We start from the raw sequence: 16613 nt of genomic DNA, 5'->3' as shown, positions 1-16613 counted from the left end.
TCGTGGCGGGCGGAGGCGGTCACCGTGGGTGCCAGCGCTGCCCGCTCGGACACGGCCGGCAGGGCGGGTCTGAGGGCGCGGCAGTGGCCGGGCTGAGGCGGTCACCGTGGGTGCCAGCGCTGCCCGCTCGGACACGGCCGGCAGGGCGGGTCTGAGGGCGCGGCAGTGGCCGGGCCGAGGCGGTCACCGTGGGTGCCAGCGCTGCCCGCTCGGACACGGCCGGCAGGGCGGGTCTGAGGGCGCGGCAGTGGCCGGGCCGAGGCGGTCACCGTGGGTGCCAGCGCTGCCCGCTCGGACACGGCCGGCAGGGCGGGTCTGAGGGCGCGGCAGTGGCCGGGAGCGTCCGGCCCCGCCGGCGATCCCACAGGCGTTGGCACCGCCCGCACCCACGCAGAGTTCGTGCCAAGTCAGCCGTAGCGCCGGCTCCTGCTGTGCGGCTCCGGGCTAGAGCTGAGGGCGCCGAGGGCTGAAGGTCGCACGATCCGCGCCCGCGCTGCCCGAGCGGCAGGACCGACGGCGGCGGTGAGAGCGGGGAACGCAACACCGGCTCCCCCGCGGCCGGCGCGGTGGATCGGCCCGGGCCGCACCATGGCGGGAGGCCGGGGGAGCGCCGCGCGTGCGCAGCTCCCCGGGCTGTGCGGGGCGGCCGAGGCCGGAGGCGCCGCGCCGGGGCGCGGGAGGTACGGCGGGGTCTCCTCACGGCCGGGCTCTCCTCACGGCTGGGTCCCCTCACGGCGGGCTCTCCTCACGGCCGGGGTCCCCTCACGGCGGGCTCTCCTCACGGCCGGGGTCCCCTCACGGCGGGGTCCGCTCACGTCGGGGCTCCCCTCACGGCGGGGTCTCCTCACGGCCGGGCGGGGGGCGCGGGGTCCCCGCACAGGCGGGGCAGGGTGTTCTGTACCCAACACCTGCCACTGGAGGCCGGGGTGACTCCGTCCCGGCCGCGCCGCCGGCGCGATGGGTTGGGTGCGGCTGGGGTGCGGGAAAGAGCAGTAGGGAAGGGGCTGCCGGCCGTGTCGAGAATTGCTGTAGCTCTTTCTGTGGATAGGTGCTGCTGGTTTCTGTATTATGATAAAAAATACGTAATTGCCAGAGGAGATGATGGTGTGGTGCTGAACATCTCTCTGGTGGCGACTGCTCCTGCTGCTCCTCGCTCCCTCAGTCGATTTATTGATACTGAAACCTCCTCTTAGGTTTGCTTTCCTGCAGTGAGCTCCTGAAAGTCTCCTGACGGTGAGACCAAGGGGTGTGTGTGTGGGTGTGTGTGTGTATGTTTCTATGTTAAAAAAAAAAAAAAAGTGTGCGTATGCATGGTTCGCAAATGCATGCCTTTGCAGATGCCTCAGCACTGAAATTATTATTCAGAATGAATCACTTATCTAAAATAACAGGCTATTATTTAAGTTAACTCAATATAAATAGTATTACTAGGGTTATTATAATCAGCTTATAAGACCTGTAGGCACTTCATTTTGGTTCTGTGCCTCCTTATTCTCAGGAAACTTGCTGTGATCTGCAGCATGGGGAGGAACTGGTTGGGATGTACCTCTTCCGGGGTTTTCCCAGACCTCAGCAGTGTAAATCACTTGTCTGATACGATTGAAACTGGTTCCAGCAGTTTTAGGTCCTGAGAAAATGCGTGTGAAGTTCACATTGTCTTTTGTTGTTCTGTGTGTAGCCGCAAATGCAATTGCTGGAGAGGTTCCTATTCTGATCACCCAATTATTATTCACGTTTTGACTTACATGTTTTAGTCAGTCTGGTCAAACCTCGGGTTGGCAACATAAGTGTGTGGTGTTGCACTGAAGTTTTGCCATCACTACTGTTGCTATCTGTGAAAGTAAGCAGAAGGGAGCTCTGGGACAAATTCAAACGAAGAAGAAGAGGTTGCAAGCGAGCATAGCTAGCCTGGGAGGAATAGAGAGAGGGTTTGAGCAGTCAGGGACTAGGCTGGGAAAGCTAAAGTCCTGGTGGAATTAGATCCTGTCAGGGGCAACAAGAGAAGCTTCTATAGGTATGTTGGTGATAAAAGGAAGGTTAGGAAAAATGTGGGCCCTCTCTGGAGGGAAACAACGAGACCTGGTTACCCAAGACGTGGGGAAGGCTGAGGTACTCAGTGACTTTTTTGTCTTGGTCTTCACTGGAGAGTGCTCCAACCACACGCTGCAAAAAGGCTGGAGATGGTCTTTTTACAAGGGCACACAGTATTTGAAAGGGGGATGGATTTAAACTGAGAGTAGGTTTGGATTAGAGATCAGGAAGAAATCCTTGGCTGTGAGGGTGGTGAAGCCCCGGCACGGGGTGCCCAGAGAAGCTGTGGCTGCCCTATCCCTGGAAGCATTCAGGGCCAGGCTGGATGGGGCTTGGAGCGATCTGGGATAATGGGAGGTGTCCCTGCCCATGGCAGGGGGTGACACTAGATGAGCTTTAAAGTCCCTTCAAACCCAGACTAGTCTGTGCTATTATGATCTGTCTTTAAACGATGCTAGGTGAAAAACCTGCCTTTGCAAATGCGTTTTTCTTTCCTTTTTTTGTCAGAGTTTGTCTTGCTAAGGAAGTATGCTTCCTTTATGAAACGGGAAAATTAAGTCTTAACTGTTAAACTTTTTTTCAGATTTTTGTTTTTTCAAAATGGCGACATTAATTCACACTTTAGCAGATCATAGCGATGACGTCAACTGCTGCGCCTTCTCGTCATCGTGCTTGGCTACTTGTTCCTTGGACAAAACGATCCGCGTTTATTCCCTGAGCGACTTCTCCGAGCTGCCGTACTCGCCGCTGGAGGGCCACGCGTACGCCGTGCACTGCTGCTGCTTCTCGGCGTCGGGGCGGCTGCTGGCCTCGTGCTCCACGGACGGCACGGCCGCGCTCTGGGACAGCCGCGACGGCCGCCGCCTGGCCGTGCTGCCGCAGCCCGGCGCCAGCGCCGTCAGGGTCTGCCGCTTCTCCCCCGGGGCCGCCCGCCTGCTGGCCGGGGCCGCCGACGGCAGCCTGGTGCTCTGGGACGTGCGCTCCTTCAAACTCTACCGGTGAGGCGCGAGGGTTTTTCACAAATACTTCGCTTTGGGGTGAACGTAGTTAAAGTGGCGTGCTGTACTCTGATACGACAGACTTACGCCGCTGATGGATATCACGAAGAAACGGCGATAGGATTTACATGACCAAAAGATTTATCAATAGGAGAGGGAGAAGTGCTGAGTAGCTTTTTGGTTTTTTAAGTTAAACAACATGAACTCAAGAAGCTTTAATTTTTACAAAGTTATCTTGCACCTGAATCCTGATTTTTTAAAAGTTTGTTTCATTGATTTAACATGAGGCCAGGATGCATGGCAGGCTGTATGCATCTGGTTTCTAAACAGCAGGTCAACAAACTGTGATACATAATACACAATTAGTGGAACCTGACTGTACTGTGTGCTTTATATTACATTACACATAGCTGTATAAATTAGATGTTTGATTGCCCGGAGTTTAGAGTTCGGGAAGGTCTTGGAAGGTTGCTGGAGTCCAGCAATTGGAGTTTGGAAACTGTGGACCTCTCCTGAAAGAGAGGTATCTTTTAAGACAAAAAGAAGGATTGCTGCTAAGTAAGTTAAGCACTACGGTCAACGTTTCACATAGGTTTCCAGGAAACATTTGCAAACAGAGCAGATGAGCTTATTTATTGGTGTTGCTCAGTTAAAGACATGAGCCTTAGAGCTGTCTTCAGAGTCCTTCTCCACATCTGTGTCTTTCAGTGAATTCTTAAGGCCAGTTGTTATAATCTGTACTTGGCCAAGACATTATTTAGGTTTTAGGGCCCTATTACACAACTAAATTACTCTCTAAAGTTAGAAAAGGAGTTAAGAATTTGAGCAAACCGATGTTTCACTCAGGATTGAGGAGCATGTGTTTCTGAAAGGCAGAATTGTTTGGTGTTGGTGGTCCCCTGTCAAGCAAATCCCTCCTTTTGTGGCCTCTGCCTTCCGCAGCACTCATTATGTGGGACCTGTACAGTTTTCAGAATGATTGATTACAGTTACCTGAAATTGTGTAAATCTGAAAATTTGTCCATAAACAGAATTCTTACAGATTTTTTGCCACCATGTTTTTTGTAATACATAAACACTGAGATGGTGGTTTTGTTTTCAGATAGTAGAGAGGTACTGATAACCTATTTTTTTCCTAGTTTTGTCTTTAAGAAAAGTTGGGAAATTCAGTCATCAGTATTCTGAAATCTGAGGATGTATCTGTTTTGAGACATTACTAATGAAGAGATTATATATTTTTTTTTATTCAGAATGCTTGTTGCTGAAGGGAAAACCAGAAATATGAAAACAACATTTCTTACAGTTGTATGCTCTTAATACATTCAGTGATGCATGTTTTAGACCTACATCCTAATTTTCTTCTTGTTGAATGGTGGATGTATAAGGACTATGTAGAAACTTTTTTGTTATTACAAGCAGAAATTATTCTGCTTTGGTGCTTTCATTGTAGAGGAATAAGAAAAAACTTGAACATTCCCATCCTGTCCTCTTCAACTATTGAAAGTTCATTTCACAGTGTTAATAGGCCAACAGTAGTCAACTTAACTTTATATCTATTTTGAGATGTGGATATGTGTATGTATTTTCATCTGATGAATTTTTTTATTGTCGTTTGTAATTGCAGGTAGAAAAATGCATGTCTTGTTTTTAAAAGTTGAAATCAGTGTCACATAGAAATCATCAAGGTACTTAAAAATTATGTCAGAGGAAGAAACGTTATGTCAGAGAAGTCACAGTCAATCTGTGGTCCTCTGTTTCTTTTGAAACAGTTGATTATGTTGATTCTGAAAACCAGAAAACATTTTACCACACTGTTTTGTCACTTTATTAGATATAGGGATGGTAATTATAATAAAATTACACAATATTTGCTCCTTATCTACACAGCTGTTGTAATTGAGTGTTCAAATTCTAAAGTAAGATGGCTATTTAAATAATTTCTATGGTGGATGTGAACATGAAAGCAAGTTGACTTATGTGTATTTCTAAGTGGTTTCTGTTTCCTGTTCAGTAGTCAAGTTACAAAACTGGTATTTGGCCTGCAAGTTTTGAATGCATGCACAATGCTATTTATTTTTCTGTTGTTTTCAGAGCAGAATCTGCAAAATTTTGTGTGAAAGAAGGAAAGTTGTAAAAGCTGCACTAAAGAAAAAGGACTGTACATATAAAAATGGGAAGCACTCTAGTGGATTTGATAGTATTCTTAATAAAAGAATTATGGGAGAGAATGCTTTTTAGAAGGTCAATGGTCTGATTAGTGTGACACTGAGGAAAATTTATTGACTTGTCTTCTGTGACATTAAGTTTGATACCTCTGGCAGTAAATAAAATTTCAGTAAAAGAAAATTAGCAGCTGTTCTACAAAATAAGATGATGATTTTCTCCCTACACTTAAGGACTCAGCTCTGCATGCTTGGCTGGATCTGGTGTCAATTAAAAGGAGTGAGACTCTTTCTATTAACTTTAGGTTATCAGAGAATGTAAAGGATGTCAGGTTGACCCCACTCCCTTCCTGAGAGTTGACCACTTCCATGTCTGCTGGAAATTTTCTTTGAAGATCAGGTTTACAAAGTGCTTTGGCTGACTTAGTTAAAATACAGAATTTCTTTTCCACATTGCTTTCTCTTGTATACAAGTTGTTCAAAATTAATCCCACATCATAAATCACAAAGTATTCTACTCAGCTACAGCTTCTCATATGGGCGACTGGGTGTTCTCTTTTGTCTCTAAAACCAGAAGAATTGTCAGTCTTTTTTCCCCTTGTTTGTGTACATGTAAATCTGTGTTAATGATAGTTGTGTATTTATGTTTGACTTTTAAAATGTATCCTGCCATAGAATTTTAACAGCACATTGTGCCTTTTAAGTGTTAAATCCATGCAAATGGTCTTTAGTTTGAAAATTATTTTATCACTCAGTTAAAATTATTGCCTTGGGCTTCCATCTCATGTTTTTCTTCCTGCTGCCAAAGAGCGGGTCTGGTCCCTGCTGCAGAGCGCATTTTGCTTTCTTTTCATAGTTGGTTTGAGTTTCTCTTTTCTTGGTTAGCTCCAAAGTGCAAACCTTAGAAGAGTTTGGCTATTGCATCAGACTGCATTTGAGAGGTCGCTTTGTAGAACTTTACCCGCTCTAAATTCAAATCCTGTGTACTCTTGCTTTTCAGATCTGGGAAAGTTAAAGATGGTTCTTTGATGGCTTGTGCATTTTCTCCCAATGGAAATTTCTTTGTCACTGGATCATCAAGTGGTGATTTAACCATTTGGGATGATGAAATGAGATGCCTGTATAATGAAAAAGCACATGATCTTGGTGTTACCTGCTGTGATATTTCTTCACATCCAGTATCTGGTTAGTTATTCAACTCATCAGGGGAGGAACATTTTTAAAAAGAGATATTCTATTTCCCTCAACTCTTGTTTTCATATTCTTTTCGCTATTGGTCCTCAAAATACAGATGACCTTGTGAAGAGATGGTGTTTTAGAATATTCTGAATATTCTTAAGTAAAGGTTGTGGTCAGGTTGATGACATGGAGTGTACTAGGTCAACAAACAAGGTGATAACTTCGAGTAGCTAATTACCCCGCAGCAGACAAGGGTTTTAGAACATGCAGTGCTTGATTACCGTTCCCACTTGACTCTTTCATACTTTGGTTCCCAAGGAGCAGGACTGGATTAAAACAATGCCGAGAGCTTAAGCTAAATGCTTGGACTGTGGAATATGAACAGATGGGCTATTTTCCTGCACCTCACTTTCTCATTTAGAGGAATTTGGGGGAGCAATGAGTCCAGAATCTCCTGCGTTCCACTAAGAAGTTCAAAAATCTTAGAGCTGTTTTAGCATTTGACCGCATAGACCCTTGCTTCTAATGGAGGTTAGGAAATTGGGGAGAAGCCTCATTGTCAGCTTTAGGAAGTAATGCAGCAACTTGACTTAACAACCTTGTGTGTATACTTCCGTGCTTTCCAGGTCTACTATTGAGACAAAGTGGTCTTCATCAACATATTTAGGCTTTTGTATGCAGAATACACAAGCTGCCCTTTCAAAGGCCTCAAAAATCATAACTGAGCAGCCACTTGCATCTTCAAGTGCTGAACCCAGCAGTAAGTACTGCTGTCTGTGTACCAGCCTGTCTAAGGTGTGGTGCAGAGCAGGAAGAAAACAGGAGAGAAGCAGTGGGGAAGAAAGCAGGACAGAAGCAGGAGGAAGCTGAGGAAGCTGAGGAAGAAGGATGTGAACATAAGCTTCAGAACAGAGGATTAGTGATTGACAGTATCGAATCACACAAATGTGTGTCCACTGAAAGGTGTAGGATCTTTCTTGGTGAAAATACTGTACAAAAAACTCCATTGTGAACTAAGAGTTGCATCTGAGGGCAAAAAATGTGTTGCAGCTGAAACAGACCAGAGTGTAATTTCCACCACTCCATTTCATACTGAGATTATTCTCTTGGTTTAAAAACTACAACCTTCTGCCAAGATAAACAGGCAACAAGGCAGGTATTTCCTGCACTGTGCATTTGTTCTAGCTGATTTATAATAATTCTTGATTTTTTAATCCATATATTTTTCAAAGTCAACATATTTCCTTTCGTGTGTTGCTGTTTAATCATCAGTGGTTGAACCTTCTGAGTTTTTTGGCAGATTTAACACATTGTGAAATGCATACAAGTAGTGCTTCTCCAGTACAATTAGACATAGTTTTAAAGTGAGACTCTCGTTACCTGCTTAATTCAGAACAAGTTTTGATCCAGAGTGTCTGATAGGTTCTTTGTGCTCTAGGCTGTAACAGGTGGTTCTTCTGCCTTTGGAGTGGATTCAGTCACAGTTGCCTAGGAGCTCATGGGGTCTAGAGCAGTTGTGGTGGAGTTTGCCATCTTAAGGAGTATAGGTCAGGTAAGGAATAGAAGCAGGCTCCTGAACTTTAGGAAGGCAGACTTCCAGCTCTTCGGGGACATTGTCAGTGCAATCCCCTGGGTGACTGCCCTCGGGGACAAGGGAGCCAGGGTCGGCAGATCTTCAGGGGAGTCTTCTACTGAGTGCAAGAGTCAGTGGTCCCTGGGAGCCAGAAACTGGGCAAGGAGGGCAAGGGACTGGCATGGCTGAGTCAAGAATCGCTGGTCGATCTAAAAGGCAAGAAGCAAATGCACAGGCAGTGGGAACAAAGGCATGTAACCTGGGAAAAGTATAGAGATGAATTATGATTGTGTAGGGAGGGGGTGAGGAAGGCCAAGGTGAAGCTGGAACTGAACCTGGCAAGGGCTGCAGTGTTCACAGCTCTCACCCACCAGCGCCCCCAAGTCCTTGGCAGGGTGCTCTCCACCTGCTCCCCCCCAGCCTGGATTGTTCCTGGGGGTTGCCCCAATCCAGCTGCCACCAGCAGTTGAGGTTCCCATGGGCCAGCGCTCGAGCTTGTCCAGGTCCCTCTGGGGTCCTCCCAGATCCTTGTCCTTCTGCTGTGTCACCTGCACCACTCAGCAAATTTGCTGAGAGTGCTCTTGCTCCCTATTAAATATCTTAATGAAGATATTAAATAGCCCTGTTCCCAGTACAGAGCCCTGAGGGACACCACTGGTCCATTGGGACTCCGAGCCGTTGACCACTACCCTCAGGTTGCAACTGTCCAACTACTTTCTTAGGCATCTATCAGTCCACTCGTGGAACATGGTAATTCAGAAATGTTCATAGCCACTGAATCAAGGGGGGGAGCTATAAAACTATTATTGTTGCATTTCACACTTAATGCAGTGTTTACGAAGTGTTTGGCTGGACTGCAGTTGTGAAATATCAGTTTGTAAAAATGAAAAGGTCAATGTGTGAAAGTGTGAAAATTCCCTGTCAGATGCTCTCAAATTTTTTACATGTGTATGTGGTTAATTTTGAGAATTATGGAACTGTAGAAAAAATGGATATAACCATATAATTTAGATTAAAAGACTCCATTGGTATAATCAGAGGAAACAAGCATTTCCCATCAAGAAAACTTAAAACATGAGCACAGATCTGGTCTTTATCTTCTTATTCAGGGAAGAGCATAACGATATCTATTTCTTATATCCAAACTGTTCTAGAACTTCTGCAGTGATTTTTATGCTGATGTAGTTTACTGATCTGCTGTTATTTTCCATGTTTCTGACTCCTATTTATATATTTTAATTTTATCAGATAGCGAAAATGGATTCAAATACTTCCAGATGGCTTCCTGTGGACAAGATAATCAGATCAAACTCTGGCTTATTTTGTTTGCAGATTTCTTAGGTTTGTATAGAAATGTGTTTTGAACATACCAATGTCTTAGGTCTTTAGCGACAATTTAAATCAAAAATCAAATTTATACTACTGGATTCACAGCCAAACTACCCGCAAGTTGAAAGTTTTCTTTTAATTATTAGCTGGAGAACAGCTAAGGCATTCAGCACTTTGTGATGCTGCACCATGTAGATTTTATTTAGCAATTTATTTATCAATGAGTATTGAAAGTAAAGATTTAAAAAAAAAATCTACTGTGGCCTTTCAACAGGTTGATAGGTTAAAACTTCTTAATCTGCCTGGCCAGGGAGAGGTTTGTTTCCATGTTTCTGCATATCCTGGGTCTTGAATAAGAGCTGAAGAAAGGAATGTTGGCTCCTGCAAAATCTGCAATGTAGAGACTGGGTAAATTCCCCAAAATTTCTTCAGTGTGTACTTTTTTGTTATCTCTTTTATATAAAAGCATGTAAGGATTAATATTGTGTGTCCAGATATGCATTTAATTATCTAAAACCTTTTGAGACATGCTAAAACTACAAAGGGAGTCAGCTGGAGATACTAAAAGGGGAAGAGATCTGTGGTCCTTTTATCCCCTTTTTTGTAAACAATATGTCACAGAGTCATCTTTGGTGGAGCTTTGGGCTTCTTAAAGCAGCTTGTGTTAATACCTTGTCAAATATGTCCATATGTAATAATTTACTTTTTGTATTTTTAGGTGTTCAATTAAAATATAAATGCACACTGGATGGGCACTCTGCCCCGGTTCTGGCTTGTGCGTTTTCGTGTGATGGACAGATGATAGTCTCGGGGTAAGCAGCACCTTGCTGAAATGTCTGACTGTCCAGGCTCACGCTTCAGTATTGTAAAACAGAAAGATCAAAGGAGTTGCAGATGTCTAAATATTTATTATCAATAATTAAGGAATAGTTCTGTGACCTCTAGAGCTGTTGAAGTGTCTTTACAATCCTCTTGTAGGTGATTGAGTTTGAAATATTGGATTGTGGAAAAGGTTAATGAAAAAGTTTCCTTTTCCTTCTCTGCATCATTTTTATGTCAATATGTTTTATTTTAAGGTCTGTGGACAAGTGTGTCATAATCTATGAAACTGTAAGTATAGTATAATACAGGACCATTTGTTGGGGTGTTGTCTTTAAATGTGAGCACTGCTTCTGCAGTGTCTTATCAATGAGAAAATATTAAAGAATACAAACGATACTAAGCCAAAATGTTTACTGTGCATTTGGGGGTAGGAGGGGAAGGAGTCTAAGGAAAAGCATCTCCTGAGAGTTGATCAGTCTTTCTCACTTTTTATTTACGTTGTGAGGATTTGTCAGTTGATTTCTCTGCAGTAGGGTGTTACTGAACTAATCCCATACTTACAAGTATTACAAGATTCATATTGAAGTGGAAGGATTTTTTTGTTACCCTGACTTTAGCTTAGCTTCCAAAGCAAGGAGGACTGTACCTTTTGATATAAAATCAGGAATGGTGATCATAGAAATTCTGTAGTTAGTTATATGTAAAGTGCACATAAAATAGAAGCATAATAAAGAATTCAAGAAAATGTTTATATTAAGTACAACGTCTTTAAAACATATTGTTTAATCATTTTCTGTAATAATGTTGTTACATCCTTTGTGCCAGTATGGATTTAGTTCAGTGTTTCTGGCACTATTCCCCCTGCATATTCCATGCTGGCTGTTTGTTCAGGGGAACAGTGCTCCAGGGAATCAAATAGGAGCTTCAAGTAGGAAGTTCAAGCTGCATTTCTGACTGCTGCTGATCAGCTTTGTCAAGATTGTAGGTGACTGAGTTTGAAATCTAACTTCTCTGAAGGTAGCTTCTGTCACCTTTCAGGAAGCAATATTCCCTGTTTTAAAAGGAAGCATACTAGTGAAGAAACATTTTTTTTTATTTTTTAAGATTTTAAATCTTAAAACGCTTTTAAATCTTTAAAAACTCTTTTACAGAGTACTGGCAATACCCTTCATACTTTGTCTCAGCATACGAGGTAAGAAATGAGCGTGATTATTCTGTTTCATAGATAAAAGAAATCCTTTTCTCATGAATTTTCACTTTCTTTTTAATTTGTAGATATGTTACAACTTGTGCTTTTGCACCACATAGTCCCTTACTTGCCACAGGCTCAATGGATAAAACTGTGCACATATGGCAGCTTGACCTTAAGCAACCCTGTGCAGGTCAGTGTGTGAAGTGTTTGTAATCTGTTCTTTAAACTAAAACGCCATCTGAAGATGCAAAATTCCCACATTCTTATCTGCACTTAATGTGTAACATCAGGACTGTGTGCATATGCTTAAAGAGGTATTCTCTTTTTGTTATGTCGTGAAGAAAGTATACTAGATGTATCTTAATTTTACTAATTTGCTTTATCTGTTTTTCTGCTATTTGCCACTGCTTATTCTCTGGACAGCATTTAAGAGATGAATATTTTTGCCAGTGTGCTGAAAGACTTCTTGGACACCCGTAATTCAGGACAAATTGGAAATACACTAATTGCAAGCGTAATTGTCAATTAGGAATGCACCTTACCAGTCATTATAGGTGGAAAAACTAATTGTACAAGCTACATTAGTGCCATTAATATAAGATAATTAATGGTACAAATTACACCAGCACCTAAAATTTGTGGAACAAAGGTACATATTGTCTTTGTTCAAAGCACAACAGTAAGTTTGGATTTTGGTGTGCCTTCTAAGGAAGTGCAAGATGATTCCAGTGTCTGCTAACATTCTTCTGGTTGGTTGTTCAATTCAATTTTGCCAGAAGCGTAGGCATCTAAGAGATTAAATTCCTCTAAACTTTGAAAATTGATAGGTAAGAGGTAAACCCAAATTACTGCCCTCCCTCCCAAAAGAATGTCTAATAAGCATTTATTTTATTAGATGAAGAATGTATAGTACTGGGAACACTTGAAAACAGGGTCTGTTAATGGCATTGTTTCTTTGAATTGAGAATTTCGTTGTTGATTGCTTTTTGGGGGGTTGTGGTGAGGTCTTTATGTGGGGGGCAGGGGCGGAAGGTGTTGCTTGTTTTTAATTTGGTTTTTTGTTTGTTTTGTGTTTTAACTGTTTTCCAAAGGAGATACTGTAGAAAATGAATCTAAAGTGGCTGTTGAGGACTGGTCAGAGGATGATGTTTCCGCCTGGCTCTGTGCACAGGATTTATCAGACTTTGTTGGACTTTTTAAAATGAATAATATTGATGGCAAGGAACTACTGAATCTTACTAAGGAAAGTCTTGCTAATGAATTAAAAATTGGTAAGAGTATTGAAATATAAATAGTTTTTAATCTCTAGAGTACTTTGAAATGTTGGAGTGAAAGCACATTAGGAGTTCCATACATGTTTTTTTCCCCCTGAAATGCCTTTTTTATTTCATTTCCAGGGCTGTAAAACCCCTAATGTTACACTGTCCACAGCATTCCTTTTTTTTTTTGCATTTGCTCATACCTGGAGACATACAATCCACTTCTACTAATGACGTTCTTAAATGGTCTTACCTGATTTTGTTTCTGTTTTCCTTGTTTGATCTTGTATTGAGCTGTGGAAAAGGCATTTCAGTTTTTGTCTATAATTCACATTTCTCCCTTTGGTAAATAAATAGGGTGGTCTGTAGTTTTTCCTGTCGGTCTGCAGAAGTGCCGTGTTTAGAATCGCGGGTGTTCACCAGCCTAGCATCCAACAGTGAAATTTTTAAGTGTCCATTTGATGATGACTTCTGGTAAGGATCAAGCAAAGCTTGCCTAGCTCAGATACTTTCTAATACATCAGGTTCCTACATTGTCCTGTTGCTTTATTGCAAAACTGTGATTACATTTTAGAAGGAATCACAAGGAAGCACCATATTAGTAATGATTCCACAGTGGTCAATGTGAAGTAAGAAGTTTAAGGATAGTGAACTGCACTGGAACTTTGAAAATACAAGTTCTCTATTAATTTTGATGACCAGATTTAGTTGTAAATTAGGTGCTAATAAGTTTGTCAAAGTGAGGTCAAGTGTAACAAAAGGCTGAATGAGGTAAGAAACATTTTAAAAAGTACAGTTGGATATTGCTCGTTGTAGGAAGACTGCTCCCTTCTTTTTTTGTGTTTATGGAATTGGTCTATAGTGGATCATATTATCTCTGTGTAACAGCTGGCTTTGTTGAAGTCTAGAAATAACAGAGATGCTGGGAATCTGTCAGGAATTGTCATCCATGAAAGACACTTGGCTTGCTCAGTAATGCAAACATTTTCCTTAGCATTGAAGTAGCCTTAAACTTTGTTGCAGCAATTGCCAGCCAAGGCTAATCAAATAACACTGACTAGAAAGTCCTGTGAGAATTGAATGTAGTGTGACCAATGACCTGCTGCAAAGGCCATTTAACTAAATTGTAGGAGCCTACCACCATACAAATGCTTGTGCTTTCTCTCCTTGATAACCTCTTTTCTTTGCTTTGGGAACGTGATGTCATCTTGCTAAATACCTCTAGAAGTTTTCCACAGTCTTTGCAGTTTGGAGGACATCAGTGTTCTTTTAAAACCCACAGGCAGCTTTCAGTTGTACCTTTTTGTAGGCCCTAGGCTGCAGTGCTGTGCAGCAGGTGTAGTGTAACTGTGGTGGGTATGAGCAGCTGTGTCGAATGGCAGCGTGAAGGGAAATCCTGTCAGTGCCCGTGCCAGGTGTGCCTGTCCATGGCACTGCCCTGTCCCGTGCCAGGTGTGCCTGTCCATGGCACTGCCCTGTCCCAGGCCAGGTGTGCCTGCCCATGGCACTGCCCTGTCCCAGGCCAAGGGCAGCCCGGCAGTGTCCCGTGCCAGGTGTGCCTGCCCATGGCACTGCCCTGTCCCGGGCCAGGTGTGCCTGCCCATGGCACTGCCCTGTCCCGTGCCAGGTGTGCCTGCCCATGGCACTGCCCTGTCCCGGGCCAGGTGTGCCTGCCCATGGCACTGCCCTGTCCCGGGCCAGGTGTGCCTGCCCATGGCACTGCCCTGTCCCGGGCCAAGGGCAGCCCGGCAGTGTCCCGTGCCAGGTGTGCCTGCCCATGGCACTGCCCTGTCCCGGGCCAGGTGTGCCTGCCCATGGCACTGCCCTGTCCCGTGCCAGGTGTGCCTGCCCATGGCACTGCCCTGTCCCGTGCCAGGTGTGCCTGCCCATGGCACTGCCCTGTCCCGTGCCAGGTGTGCCTGCCCATGGCACTGCCCTGTCCCGGGCCAAGGGCAGCCCGGCAGTGTCCCGTGCCAGGTGTGGCTGCGGGGCCGTGCTGCCCCTTGCACCGTGGGAGTTGAGTGCATGGCCACCAGGCCACTGCTCTGCCCCGCTCTGCTGCCCCTGCGCTGGTTTTCCTGATTGCTTCCATTACTGCCCCAAGTTCCGGTTGCACAGCAGGAGAGCGAGCGTGTGGCAGAGCTGCCTGCGCTGGGAGCCAGCGCTAGCTGCAGCCTCGTGGCTTCGGGCTGGTGAGACGGAGCTATGTCTCCTGTAACGCAGCTGCTATTTCAAGACCTGACTTCTTTGCCTGACCTCTCTGTGCTGTCCACTTCACGAACAAATAATTTTTCAGAGTCTCTAGGCCTGCGCAGTAAAGTTCTCCAGAAAATTGAAGAACTGAGGATGACAATGATGTCGGTTTCTGTTCCTGATGAGTTCCTGTGTCCCATAACAAGAGAGCTTATGAAGGATCCTGTCATTGCCACAGGTATGTCTTTACATGACAGGGATTAAAATCAATTACTTACAGGTAAAAATAGGCCCATTTTTGTGTTCCCACACCTATCCTATCATCAGCCTAGAAAGAAAAAATATTCTAAATAGTTGTTACAACAAACCAGAATTGTTATTAACGTTTAATTTGCTGAATTACTGCTCTGATATGGAGAAAATACTGTATCACGCAACTTCTTCCTTTCTTTAATGACTCCCTTTATGTGCCTTTGTAAATATAATTGCAAGCCTAATTACAGTGTTGGCTCAGAAAGTGCAAACTGGAATTGTGCATTCAGTGGGACAAAAAGCAAGCAAAACAAACCCAAACCCAGGCTCATTACAAGGCTTAGCACACCGTCTGCAGGGCACTTAGTTAAAACTTGTACAGAATGAGACGCCTTTAAATGCAGCAAGCACCTGGAAGTGTAAAATGCCAGCAGCATATGATGTTAGGTAGTTAAAACATTTTGTGACGAGCTAGTGTTTTGTACTTCTGAGTTCTGTTATTGTGGGGAGAGGGAAGGAGGAGCATACAAGCATCAGAAGATCAGTGTAATTTTTTGTTGCTTTGTGAACAGTTCTTCATCCAGTTCTGAGGTGTTAGGGCAAACCTGAGAATTAAAAATGGCCAAAATATCAAAACTGCTAGCAGCTGGAGTGCTGGTGGCTTTATTCAGTAAGGAGTAAGGAGACGAGTAAAGCTCTGTGTTACAGCAGGGGCATAGAGCCCGGGTTCGTATTGCAGCACAGATATTCCTGGGTGACTGACAGCTGGGGCCTAATTTCTGTTGTCCAAGGATCAGCTGGTTCAGCTCCCAGCTCTAAGAGCCAAAGCCCCGAACCTGGTCAGGTGGTGAGGGCTCTGTCCAGCAGAGCAGCAGGCTTTAGCTCTGTTAAGCAACCGATGGTAATAAGCTTTTACTTCACTATGGATCATTCAACAGAAAAGAAAGTGTTATTTAACTTGTGCATAATGTATGTTGGTGCTCTGCAGGCAGATAGATACATGAAACTAGACAGAACTGTTGCTACCCACAGTAAAGATTTCACAGACAGTGTACTGGTTCTGGATTTCAGTTTTCCTCTTTGGATGTGTTTCCTTACTTCCCTTAAGTGCACGGTGCCCAAGCCTCTGTAGGACGAGCTTTTCTTGGTTTCTTTGCAGATGGCTATTCCTACGAAAGGGAAGCAATGGAAAACTGGATCAGCAGTAGACGATCTAGTCCCATGACCAATCTTCCTCTCCACTCTCTTATGCTCACACCAAACAGGACACTAAAAATGGCCATCAGTCGCTGGCTAGAGACTCAGCAGAAATAGTTACACCACTTAATTTTGAATTTTGTTTGTTAAAATCAATTGAAATTTTATGCAGCTGGAGGAACTAATTGTCTCAGTAACAAATGGAAAGAAAAAGTTGTGTTTCTCTTCGCTGGTGGAAACTCCCAGAAAAACTTTATGTTCGTGGTAGTTCTACTTTGTGATATTTCTGTTTAAGAATCAAGTATTCAAACCCAGTTTTTCCAATAAAATTTTTACTACATTTATGAGTTTTGAGTTTCATCTTGCCAAGCAGTCTTTCAGAAGGTAAGAAGTAGCCAAGTATAGGATCTGTATTTCCTTTTCTAC

General features: G+C 43.8%; 1 protein-coding gene across 4 annotated transcripts; it reads left to right on the top strand.

Annotated features, from left to right (window-relative positions):
* The first annotated feature begins 424 nt into the window (after window positions 1-424).
* WDSUB1 (WD repeat, sterile alpha motif and U-box domain containing 1) lies at window positions 425-16527 on the top strand. Of its 4 annotated transcripts, XM_066190516.1 has the most exons (12): window positions 665-680; window positions 1194-1233; window positions 2615-3029; window positions 6192-6376; window positions 9192-9284; window positions 9991-10084; window positions 10349-10382; window positions 11246-11286; window positions 11370-11476; window positions 12378-12557; window positions 14842-14976; window positions 16150-16527. In XM_066190516.1, exons 3-12 carry the CDS (start codon window positions 2632-2634, stop codon window positions 16302-16304), a joined length of 1422 nt encoding a protein of 473 aa, XP_066046613.1. In that variant the 5' UTR covers window positions 665-680; window positions 1194-1233; window positions 2615-2631; the 3' UTR covers window positions 16305-16527. The 4 variants fall into 4 exon arrangements, with proteins under 4 accessions (XP_066046615.1, XP_066046614.1, XP_066046613.1 ...); XM_066190518.1 differs by lacking the exons at window positions 665-680; window positions 1194-1233 and adding an exon at window positions 425-522; XM_066190517.1 differs by lacking the exon at window positions 1194-1233 and having other exon boundaries at window positions 619-680.
* The last annotated feature ends 86 nt before the right edge of the window (window positions 16528-16613 follow it).

This window comes from Chamaea fasciata, unplaced genomic scaffold, assembly GCF_029207755.1.
Source record: "Chamaea fasciata isolate MVZ Bird 193981 ecotype frontalis unplaced genomic scaffold, bChaFas1.0.hap1 SCAF_8, whole genome shotgun sequence".
In the NCBI taxonomy this organism is placed as follows: Eukaryota; Metazoa; Chordata; class Aves; order Passeriformes; family Sylviidae; genus Chamaea; species Chamaea fasciata.
The sequence above is the reverse complement of the archived record's forward strand: the minus strand, read 5'-3'. Positions and strand labels throughout refer to the sequence as shown.